At 57.2% G+C, this 12,280-nt stretch overlaps 1 protein-coding gene across 3 annotated transcripts in view; it reads right to left on the reverse strand.

Moving 5' to 3' along the window:
- Positions 1 to 12,280, reverse strand: part of DGKK (diacylglycerol kinase kappa) — a 149,804-nt gene that overhangs the window by 28,389 nt on the left and 109,135 nt on the right. For all 3 annotated transcript variants that reach the window (XM_074964311.1, XM_074964312.1, XM_074964310.1), the window contains exons 11-16: positions 11,079 to 11,187; positions 10,423 to 10,562; positions 9,748 to 9,829; positions 8,262 to 8,353; positions 7,309 to 7,408; positions 6,703 to 6,949 (exon numbers count right to left, since the gene is read on the reverse strand). In XM_074964311.1, the coding sequence (XP_074820412.1) occupies positions 6,703 to 6,949; positions 7,309 to 7,408; positions 8,262 to 8,353; positions 9,748 to 9,829; positions 10,423 to 10,562; positions 11,079 to 11,187 (770 nt within the window). The remainder of the gene's footprint in view (positions 1 to 6,702; positions 6,950 to 7,308; positions 7,409 to 8,261; positions 8,354 to 9,747; positions 9,830 to 10,422; positions 10,563 to 11,078; positions 11,188 to 12,280) is intronic.

A 12,280-nucleotide genomic window follows, 5' to 3' on the forward strand; every position in this document is an offset into this window, starting at 1 on the left:
CATCTCGAAGAACAACCGTTACAAATGGTAGATAACCATTTTTTCTTCTTCGAGTGCTTGCTCATGTCTATTCCAGTCTAGGTGACTCAAAAGCAGAATCAACGGAGGTGGGCTTTGAGCACAGCTCTCCCAAACCTAGCATCATCTCGAGCCTGCTGGGTCAGCACGTAGTGTGATGCAAACGTGTGGACGAATGACCAGGTGGTGGCCCAACATATCTCTTGGATTAGCACTTGTGCCAGGAAGGCTCATTCGAGTAGGCCTGCACCCTACTCGAATGAGCCATTACGATCACCAGTAGGGGCACCTTTGCCAACTCGTAGCAGTAGTAGATGCAGGCTGTGATCGAAGATGAGATTCTCTGGACAGACACTGGGTGACCTTTCGTTCTGGCAGCGACAGCAACAAACAACTGCACTGATTTATGGAACGGCCTTGTTCTATCAATGTAGAAGGCCAGCGCCCATCTGACATCCAGGGTATGCAGCCTGCGCTTGTCATCCGTCATATGAGGCTTTGAACAAAGGACTGGTAAGTAAATATCTTGACCAGTGTGGAACTGGGAGGCAGCCTTGGGCAGAAAGGCTGGGTGCAGATGCAGCTGGCCTTCGTCCATACAGAAGACCTTATATGGCAGCTCCAACATGAGCGCCCTGAACTTGGACACCCTGCAAGCCGAAGTTATAGTGACCAAGAAGACAGACCTTCCAGGAGAGAAGAAGAAGACAGCAGGAAGCCAGAGGTTTGAAGGGGTGACCCATCAGCCTCGACAGCACAAGATTCAGGTCCCAAGGGGGAACTGGGTCCCAGACATGCAGGTAAAGGCACTCCAGACATTTCAAGAACCGTGCCATCATGGGATGGGCGAAGACCGACCAGCCTTGAAATGGAGGAGTGCCAAAACGGTCGCCAGGTGGATGGAAGATAGCGGACAGGCCTGGGAGCTTACGGTAAAGTAAATAGCCCAGGATGTCCTGCAGCGGGTACTGCAGCAGGAATGTGCCGGTCCGAGGACCAACACGTGAACCACTTCCACTTTGCCACATAGGTAGTCCTGGTGGAGGGTTTCCTGCTTCCCAGCAGGACCAGTTGGACACTAGCAGAGCACTCCTGCTCATCCATACTCAGCCAAGCAACAGCCAAGCTGCCAAGTGCAGCAATGACAGGTTCAGGTGCAGCAAGTTGCCGTGGTTCTGGGACAGCAGATCCGTCCGAAGAGGTAGCTGCAACAGGGTGGCTGCCAAAAGACTCAGCAGCATGCCGAACTAGTGCTGACAAGGCCACGCTGGGGCTATGAGGATAACAGACGCTCTGTCTTGCTTCACCTTTAGCAGGATCTTGTGGATCAATGGTACTGGTAGGAAGGCGTATATCAGTGCTCGCAACCACAGGATCAGGAAGGTGTCTGACAGTGAGCCCTTGTCCTTACCCTGCAGAGAACAGAACACGTGGCACTTCCTGTTCTGTCTGGACACAAAACAGGTCCACCTGGGCAGTCCCCCTCATGTGGAAGATGAGGCTGACCACCTCTGGATGGAGCGACCATTTGTGGCAAGACAAAGTCCTGCTGAGCCAATCCGCCAAAACGTCCTTGGCTCTAAGCAGGTGGGCAGCCACCAAATAAATGTTGCACTGCCCACAGAAGTCCCAGAGGCTGAGCGCCTCCTGACAAAGGGCCAAAGACCTGGCGTCCCCCTGCCTGTTGATGTAAGACATCGTGGCTGTATTGTCCACCAGGACCTGTCCCACCCTGCCCTTCAGGTGGCGTAAAAACACCTGGCAGGCCAGGCGAACAGCTCTGAGCTCTCTGATGTTGATATGAAGGGCTAGATCATTTTGTAGCCAGCAGCCCTGGGTGTTGAGCTCACACAGGTGGTGTCCCCAGCCCAGATCCGATGCGTCCAAGACCAAGGTGAGCATTGGAGAGGGGGTCACGAAGGGAACCCCCTGCAGCACCGACTTGGGATTCAGCCACCAATTCAGGGACAAGAGGACATGACTCAGCACTGTGACCACTCGGTCCAAGGTGTGTCTGCTGGAGATATAAACCAAGGCCAGCCACCTTTGCAAAGGCTGCTAATGAATTCAAGCATGGCTGACCACGTATATGCATGCAGCCACGTGGCCTATCAATCGCAGGCACGTGAGGGCCGTGGTGAGCAGATGGCTCTTTATGTGGGCGATCAAGTCCAACATGGCCTGAAAACACGCTTCCAGAAGGAAGACCCTGGCCAATGTGGAGTTGAGAATCACTCCAATAAACATTATGCGTTGAACCAGTGTTAATGTGGACTTCTCTGTGTTTATTAACAGGCCCAGATCGTTGCAGATGGACTGCACCAGATCGAGGCTCCGTTGCACCTGCTCTGAAGACCTGCCCTTGATGAGCCAGTCATCGAGCTATGGGAAGATCTGGACCCTTTGATGTCTCAGGTAAGCTGGTACCAGTGCCACGCATTTCCTGAACACCCTGGAGGCCAAAGGGTAGCGCTGTGAACTGGAAGTGACGCCTGGCCATTATGAAACGCAGGAAACGCCTGTGTCCTGGGAATATGGAGACATGAAAGTAAGCGTCCTTTAAGTCAAAAGCAGCATATCAGTCCCCTGGATCCAGGGAAGGGATGATGGAGGCCAGGGAGACCATGTGGAACTTCAACTTCTTGAGAGACTTGTTGAGGCCACGCAGATCCAGGATAGGTCTGAGGCCCACTTTGGCCTTCGGGATTAGGAAATAACATGAATAGAATCCTCTTCCTTCCATGTCCTGAGGAACCTCCTCTATAGCCCCCAAGCCCAGGAGCTTCTCGACCTTCTAAACGAGGAGTTGCTCGTGAGAAAGGTCCCTTAAGAGGGACGGGAAAGTGGCGGGGGAGGGGCGGCCAAGAATTGCAGAGTATAGCCCCAAGGCACTATGTCCTGGACCCAGCAGACTGATGTAACCTGTGACCAGGCCGAGCGGTAGGGGAAAAGGCAGTCAAGGAAAGGCGGATAGAGTCCAGTTGGCTGATTGGGGTGTCACTCTCATCCCTTAAAATGATTGCTTCTGTCCCCCTGGGTGTTTGGCGGCCCAGGCTGGTCTGGTGAACAGGAGGAAGAAAGGAGACAATGACTAAAACCAGTGTCCCTTCTCCTCGTAGGTCCCTGACAAGGCTGCCAGGGCCTTGGCGGCAGCGATGGCTGAAAGGGCTTCCTGGCTGATTGAGGCATGTGCATGCCCAACGAGCGAAGGGTAGTCCTGGTGTCCTTCAACCCATGCAGCCTGGCATCCATTTAATCTGAGAACAGACAAACTCCATCAAAAGGGAGATCCTGGATTGAGGCCTTCATCTCCTGGGAGAGGCCTGCAGTCTAGAGCCAGGAACTACACTGCACAACCACTGCCGATGCGACCACCCTTGCTGCTGAATCTGCCGTGTCCCAGGCCTTCTGCAGGGAACATCTGGCTGCTGCTGTGCCCTTCTCCACCAGCATGCCCAACTCCTGGGCCAGACCCTGAGGGAGGGATTCCTGGAACTTTTTAAGACTATCCTGGAGATTAAATTGTACCGGGACTAGCAGGGCCTGATTGTTTGCCATCCGGAATTGCAGGCTGGGGGCGGAATACATTTTTCTCCCGAATAAATCAAGTTTTTTGTCCTCTTTGTCTTTGGGAGTGGAAGAGGTGGGGACCTGTCTGTCCTTCTCGTTGGCCACAGACACAACCAGCAAGCCCTGGGGTGGGTGGGTATAAAGGTATATGAAACGTTTGGCCAGCACAAAGTACTTTTTCTCTGCCCATTTCGAGGTGGCAGGGATGGAGGAGGGGGTCTGCCACAGGGTCTTGGAGATCTTGAGGACTCTGTCATGTACGGGCAGGGCAACGCGGGTGAGCGTAGAGGCCGAGAGGACATTGAAGAGGGTGTCCCCTCATATCCCACCATCTCCTGCACCTCAAGCCCCAAGTTCTCGGCCACGCGCCAGAGTTAGGGCTTGATGCTCCCTGAAGTCATCTGGTGAGCTAGCTCTAAAAGGTCCGGTGACCCCCTTGTCCAGGGACAACGAGGAAGACTGGACCACTGATGGAGGTGCGGGCGTCTTGCCCACAGTCGAAGGAGGCGGCTTAGGGGTGGGCACAGGTTCCTCCACCCCGACCTCAGAACAGGCTTCTGGTACCGGGCCCAGTGGGGCTGCCGACCAATGCTTCAACATGGCCACCAAGGAAGGGGGCATTGTCATAACCGGTATGCCACACACACTCCAATATGGCCACTATGTTGGCCACTGGCCGTGCTGCCACTGCGATGCCGCAGACAAGGAAGCGGATTCCGGTGCCCAATCACGCCGATGGGACCTGGGCAATGGGCTGAACTGGCCTTCTGTACCAGAGGAACCACCTTCCAGCTACCAGCGAGGAGCCATCGATGTCTGCGTTTGTTTACTGGTCATGACTTCCAGTGACCGGTGACCTGGTGTAACTGACCGGTGACTGTACTGGGGAGAGTGGTACTGGTGCCAAGGAGACCGGTGCCAAGACGGGGAACATTCCCACCGTGCCGGTGATCAGGACCGACGCCTGGAGGATGACCGGCGAGAGAGTGAGCAGTGCCGGGAATAGTAGGGGAAGTGTCGACCCTGTGCCAGTGAGTAGCGCTGAGGGAATCTGGATGCCAGCCTGGGTGACCGACAATGCGACTCGGACCTGCACCTGGATTCTCGACGCGGCAGAGAAGATTGACGTCTTCTGTCTGGCAACCGACGGTGTTCCCCTATCCCCTGAGGGGTCTTAACGGTGGGCTTGCCCTCTTGGGGAACCTTAACCGGGTCCTGCAGCACCAGGGTCATCACCAGAGCAGGTGGAGACCTGTGCTCTCTCTGCACCTGGGGAGCCTGGGATGATGACGGTGCAGGCAGAGGTATGAGTCCCATATCACTCCCAGGAGTTGGTGGCGGACCTTTAAGGGGGCTGGGAGCCTCAACCGGGGAGGCACGATCGCATGGCTCCAGAGTAGCCTGGTGGGCAGGCCCGGGTCCCTTGGTAGGTGACCCCTGGGCCTTCTTGTTTGGTGCCGGGGAACGCTTGTTGGCCTTCTTCTTCGGCACTGACGATGGCAAACAGTGCCAGGAGGAGCCAGGTGCCAGCGATGCGCTGCGCACAGAGGCTGAGGCGCTCAGTGTGACCTGCCTGGATGGCTCGGAAGACAGACAGAGGGCAGACTCCATCTGGAGAGTACTGAGGTGGATATCCCGTTGTTTCTGGGTGTGGGGCCAAAAGTTTTTGCAGATCCGGCATCGCTTCTTAGAATCATAGAATCATAGAATATCAGGGTTGGAAGGGACCTCAGGAGGTCATCTAGTCCAACCCCCTGCTCAAAGCAGGACCAATCCCCAACTAAATCATCCCAGCCAGGGCTTTGTCAAGCCTGACCTTAAAAACTTCTAAGGAAGGAGATTCTACCACCTCCCTAGGTAATACATTCCAGTGTTTCACCACCCTCTTGGTGAAAAAGTTTTTCCTAATATCCAACCTAAATCTCTCTCACTGCAACTTGAGACCATTACTCCTTGTCCTGTCCTCTTCTACCACTGAGAATAGTCTAGAACCATCCTCTCTGGAACCACCTCTCAGGTAGTTGAAAGCAGCTATCAAATCCCCCCTCATTCTTCTCTTCCGCAGACTAAACAATCCCAGTTCCCTCAGCCTCTCCTCATAAGTCATGTGTTCCAGACCCCTAATCATTTTTGTTGCCCTTCGCTGGACTCTCTCCAATTTATCTTAATGTGTGACTCCCCCAAGCACTTAAGGAAGCTGCTATGGCGGTCACTCACAGGCATAGACCTGCTGCAGTCTGAGCAGGGCTTAAACCTGGGAGACCGGGGCATGCCCCGCCTGGGGCAAAGTCCCCACTGGGACCCTAACTATTAACTAACTAACTACTTAACACTACTATATGCAAACTATATACAAAGGTACTAAGGTCCAAAGTTTGAAAGGAGAAACCACTAGCTCTTGCTAAGCAGGAAAGGCGCTTGACTGACCACCACAGGCAGTAAGAAGGAACTGACAGGGTGTACGGTTGGCGGTGCCTTATATACCGCGGCATGAGCGCAGCACTTAAGGGGGCGACACAGCCAGCCCTATGGGTTCCGCTAAGGCAAAGATCTCCAACAACCGCGCACGTGGGCGCGCACACCTAGAATGGAATTGACATGAGCTAGCACTCGAAGAACTCCCTTTGGGTGAACCTAGCATCATGGTGAGCCAGGTCCTGGGTCTCTCCAGCTAGGCTCCTCAGAACGAAAGGATTTAGAATCAGTGACAAACGGGGGCTTTGCCTTGCCTTTCCCAGGTCACCAGCAGGATCAGGACTGGCACATGGCTCCCAGCCCCTGGATCTACGCACTGTGCCATGCTGCTAGTCAATGTACCTGTTAGGGGTCAGCAAGTGCCTGGAGGGGGTCTCTGTACCCTGCCTGGACACTGGGTCCTTGGCCCCTGGCATTCCCAATGCCCTGGAGGCCAGCGAGGAGCTGATAAAGTACTGAGCCTTGCAGCAAGTAGTGTCTGCATGACTGGAGGACTGATCCTCCCAGCAGAGCCCTCCGCATAAGGGGGCCAGCCATGGAATGTGAAATGGATGGGCAAGGCCAGGGACCTTGCAGAGGCCTTGAGTCTGGCTGACCCCCGACACTGCAGTCCCTTCCTGCCTAGCCCGGGCTCCTTACCTTTCTCTGCCTGCTCAATGATCTGCCGGAGGGCCTTCTTGAGGCTGTTGGCTCTCAGCATTAGCTGCTCCTTGGATTTGAAGATCCTGGGCACAGGGCTTGGGTTGAAGCTGCCCCCCCTGCTGCTCTCCTTGGCCTCAGGGCCGGGTGGGGCAGTCTGCGTGCTCCCCTCAGGGACAACGATTGCCTGTGATTCATCGTTCAGCTCCCGCACCAGGGAGTCCAGCTTCTCGTTCAGCATTGCACACTGCAAGAGAGAAGTTAGTCATCCCAGGGGAGTGGACCGCAGTAAGGCCAGGGTGTTTGCTGGCACTCAGCCACAGGCGGTCCCAGGGGAGGACGCTGGGGGGGGTCACAGCTAGCATGGCACAGCACATGGCTGCTGCTCCATGGCATGGCTCATGGGAACATCCTCTCAGTGGCAGGGCATTCTGAGGCAGTCCCAGGCAATGGATTAATCCATGCTGTGAACCCCATGGAGAATCCAAAGGCTTAAATCCAGCGATTGCCAAGACTGCAGCTGCCCGCAACTCTGACTGTCTGCCACAGGGGGGCGCTAGTGTCCCAACGAGCATCTCCGCCAGTCAATGCCCCGCCAGAACTTACCTTCCGAGCCATGGTGTCAGCCTCCTGCTTGTTCTCGATGGCCCTCTCATAGGCCTTGCCAACCTCGGCCACAAAGTTGTTCACCGTTCCGCACAGGAACCTGCCAGAGAGAGCAGCATCCGGGGGCAGAGTCCGGGTGAGACAGGAACCCCTGCACTGGGGCTCCTTCCCATACCCCTCCCCACATAGTTGGGCACAGTGCCCCTGGAATGCTGCTCCTCCATTAGCCAGCAAAGGGTGCTCTCCAGCCCCACAAGGGAGGCCCCCACCTCTGGGCCCAGCTGTGCAGCCCTGCAGCAAGCACAGCAGCATTTGGTGCTGGTGAGAGCCCAGCACCCTGACATCACCCACGGCCAGGCAGCCAATCATACTCTGGCCGGGTCCCTGGGACGTACCTCTTGCTGATGCAAACTGCAGCTGTCCAGGATTGCGTTGCTCAGACCCATGGGATGGGCTGTGATGCCCTTCACCATTTGGGCCCAGCACAGAGCCAAAGGCACTAGCGGCTGAAGGCTGCTTGGAGCCCTGTGTGCAATGATTTGGGGGCCTCAATACAAGCTCCCTGGCCCGGATCCTCAGAGGTACTCGGCGCCTCACTCGCATTGATTTCAAGACCTATGAAGATCTGGGACCCACCAGCCACATCACAAAACCACCCCCTCATTGGCACAGTTCTGCCCCGTTGGCACTGCCAGCAGAAGCCGAGGGGCAGGATGAGCCACAGACCCCCAGCTCCCTCGTAGCCCTCGGAGTAAGCCCACCAGACCGGGCTCCGGCAGGCCAGCAGGGTGGGGGAAGCTTGGCCTGCTACTGTCCGTGCTCACTGGCCTGGGGATGGGCAGAGGGCACCTGGGAGGTGCATGCCTGATCCCCTGCCACCCTTGGCCTGCCCACAGCATGCAGGTGGGGGCGGCTCTGATTGGGGTAACCTTCATCAGCCAAAGCCCCCTTACTTTGCAGAGGAAATCACAACCGAGTGCTTGTCGGATTCCAGGATCTTGGCCAGGTGGAAGGCCACGGAGTCGGCATAGTGAGAGATCTGGGCCTGCGGGACATGGAGGGAACAAGGGCACTCTCTGAGCAACAGCAGCAGCACTCCCGGTGCCCTCCCTGGATCCTCCTGGGCCAGCCACACTAGAAAACTGCAGGGCTGAGCAAGCCCCTGCAGCTGTAGGGGAGCAGGGCTCAGTGCCTAAAGCACCGGACTGGGAGTTAGGCTGTACTCCTGACTCACTGTGTGACCTGAGCAAGTCACAGCCCCACTCTGTGCCTCAGTTTCCCCATCCTGCTCCACTCTGATTCTCTGAATGCCTGGGGACACCTGGAACCTGCCAATCCATCATTTCCTCTTCTGTTGGCATTCAGAACTGCACCAAAGACCAGCTCCCCTGCAACGGGGCTAAGTGGGGTGCGGATAGCCCAGATTTCCAACTACCCCTTTTAGGGGTGCAGCTGCATGCGCGGTGGGATTGTGAAGCTTCATTGCTTCAAGACTGTGAAATGCTTAGAGCTCCTCAGGTGGGACAGGCTGCGGGAGGGGAGACGATCGGGGTGCGTGCTATTACATGGCAGTCGAATGCATGCTCTAGTGTGCGATTACAAACCCTGCGTTCGTTCACACACACCCTTAAGGCAGTGGCAGCACTGAGTGCCAGAGCCTGCTGCAAACAAACAGCAGGGAAGTGCTTGGAAATCAGACCCTACGCTCACACTGCATGCATGGCGCTGCAAAGGCTCCGGTACGAGACTGTCTGAAGAGCTGACAGGCTACCGAGACCAGAGGGAGGGAAGGGAAATTGAGGCGCAGAGAGGGGAAGGTCACCCAGCAGCCAGAGACAGAAACTAAACTCAGGTCTGCTGACTCCCAGTGCAGTGCAGTGATCTATCCACTAGGACACACAGTTTCTCTTGCCACCCGCCCCCCCCGCCCCCCTTGCATAGACTGTGCCACAGACTATGCCTGGCCACTCATCAGCCATCGCAGACCTCTGTAAGCCCCACCAGGCCCTTTTAGCTTCCATCCCAGGCAGACCATCCCCATGCAACCGGAGCATACACCCCGCCCAGCAATTTGCTTTCCTGGCTTGTTTCAGTTAAATTGTTTCCCCTTCACCAAGGGCAGGTCTTACGCTGGTCTGGGCAGGAAAACATTGGAACTGTGGCTTCAGGCTGAGAACTGCTCAACTCATTTCACCCAGGACAGAAATCCTGGTCTCCCTGAAGCTTTCAGTACTGCAGCCTCTCCCCTTCAGTTACCTCAGGCCCTAGGTGCTGCCATGTGCAAGCTGCTTTCCCCCTCCATCCCCATGCTCATGTAGCAGACATGCATAGGCAGGGGTCTGAACTCAGGAGTTGATGTTCCATGCCCCCAACTCATCTGGACTATGCTGCCACTCCAGCCCCACCCCCCACGCTGGACAGGCAACAGAGCAGCTGTACCTGGATACAGGAATCCCCATTCTCCTCCTCTTTGATGGCAGGGGGCGACTGCTTGGGCGCCTCGTAGGTCAGGACGCTCCACCTGGAGGGAAGGCAAAGACAAGATGCTTGTTGCTGGGGCTCAACCTTTGCCAAGCCATGGCCTGGCAGCCAGCCCTGCCCGGAAACCCAGGGCGGCCTCTTTGAGATGAAGGCAGGCACTGGGCCATGGTGGGGCAGGGATCTGCAGGGAGATGGGCCCCCCCCATAGGACGCAGAGTGGGGCTTCAGAAAGCCAGGGCAACAGGAGATGGCAACCGCAAGTCAGGGACGTGGGAGGTGGCTCTCGCCTCAGTCCTGGCCAGGCCCTGGTGTCCGAAAGGAGTGGGGAAGGTCAGCCATTGGGACTGGCAGCCCAGATAGACCTGTGTCCAGTCTCCGAGAGCGGCCAGGCACAGAAGAAGACGCCCTGCAGTAGGTGGCTACGGGACAACCTGCTGCCTGGGAGATGTGGCTGAAAATGCAGGCGCACGATGGCAGACTCAGACTGACGCCTGACCTCAGAGCCCTTCCCAGGGAGTGCGCACCCAGACTGAGTTTGTTCTCTTACCCATTCGGGATACTGAGAGCAAAGCCCCCTTCCTGGCCCAGGGCAGGAGTGAGGTCGGCCCAGCCCACAGCCTCGCCCCTGCTCACCTGTCCAGCATCTTGGTGCTGGCCCGCTCCAGCTTCTCCAGGACCTGCAGCAGCTGGGTATCATCATCACAGAGACTGCCCCAACCCAGGACCCGCGCCAGGTCATTGCCCGTACCCAGCGGCAGGACACCAAGCTGGCACTGCCATGGTAAGGAAAGAATTGTGAGCACAGGGCAGCCCCCAATCTGAGAGCCCAGCCAAAAGCTATGGGCATGGGGTGCCGTGTCCAATGGACCCATCCTTTGCAGGATCCCCTCCACACCCTGGGGATCTCTCTGATGGGCGTGGGCAGGATCTCAGCTCACACTCTGATTAGTACCAGTGACACTCAGAAGGGGGGGGTCACTGGGGGTGTCCTGGCAATGGGCACAGCTGGCACTTTGGGACGTTGCTGGAATGCGCTGCAGGCCCCTACCCAAACAAACCCAGAGCACACCTGGCACCTGCACATGTCTGGCCCTGGTGACACACATCTAGCCCATGCCAGCCCCACCAGCGCTGTCATTGTGCGATAGTTCTGGAAATGCAGCTCCTGGCTGCCAGGGCTTAGCACACGCCCTCAAGCCAGCTTTTCACTACTGCCAAGACCCAGGGGGGCAGGGGCAGCCCTCAGAGACACTGAGACGGGGGGAGGCAGCAGACAGACTCCTCCTCACTTGCTTGTGCAATCCCAGTGCATCGATTTCGGAGAGAACCCAGCCCACGCTGCCATCTCCCCCACAGACCAGGATCCGGAAGGTGGAGAACTTCTGGAAGAGCCGCAGGCTGGCAAGGGATACACAAAGAGGAGCAGGAGTCAGGGCTAAACGGGGTCCCAGATACATGCCTCAGCTCAGCTCCCTCCAAGGAAGGCCCTGGCCTTTTCCCTCCCCCTGAGGGACAGCAGAGCTCACTCAAGCAGGGGTAACAGTCAGTGGTACGTCTAGACCCATCGCTGGCCCAGGTCAGTTGACTCAGGCTTGCAGGGCTAGGCCTGTGAGGATAAAAAATTGCAGAATAGGTGGTTGGGCTCAGGCTGGAGCCGGGCTGAGAGCCCGCGGTGGGAGGATCTCAGAGTCCGGACATCTGCAGTGTTCTTTGGAGCCCAGCCAGCCCAACGCACTGGCCCAGGCTCTGGGACTTGTGATCTGGGTTTATCACCCAATCCAAACAGCCCAGCCTCATCTAGTTCAGAGCATTAAGGGCTGGAGACCCAGTTCAGCCCCTTACAGAGCAGGTGGGAGCTGCTGAGCTTTCAGTTTGGCCCATCTTTATGAGGCCCTCCCAGCTACGGGGTCATATGGGGTGCTCCTGGCTGGGTGGATGGAGTCATGTGTCTCTAGGACCTGAGCAGCTTCCTTGTTTTCCCTGGCCCCCAGGTAGATCAAAGAACAAAGGGAGGGAAGGGACGCACTGTCTCATGGGGTGTGAGGCCTGGCACTGCTGGTGTGAGTGCATGGAGGGGGCCAGGCTGCAGGGGCACTGCAGGAGCAAGCGTAGGGAGTGGGCGGGGCTTCAGGGGGCACTGTGGGCATGAGCATAGGGAAAATTGGCTGGGTGGCCGGGGTCGCTGTGGGTATAAGTGTAGGAAATTGGCCGGGTGGCAGGGGATGTCGTCAGGCAGCAGGGGTCGCTGTGGGCGTGAGTGCAGAAAATTGGCCGGGTGGCAGGGGATGCCATCGGGCAGCAGGGAGCACTGTGGAGTGGGCTGGGTGGCATGGGGTTCTATGGGTGTGAGTGAAGGGAGGGGGCCGGGCAGCAGGGGGTGCCGTGGGTGTGAGCACAGGGAGAGGGCTGAGCAGCAGGGGGCGCCATGGGCGGGAGCACAGGGAGGGAGCCGGGCAGCAGGGGGCACTGTGGGCGTGAGCGCAGGGAGAGG

This window comes from Natator depressus, chromosome 9 (assembly GCF_965152275.1).
Source record: "Natator depressus isolate rNatDep1 chromosome 9, rNatDep2.hap1, whole genome shotgun sequence".
In the NCBI taxonomy this organism is placed as follows: Eukaryota; Metazoa; Chordata; order Testudines; family Cheloniidae; genus Natator; species Natator depressus.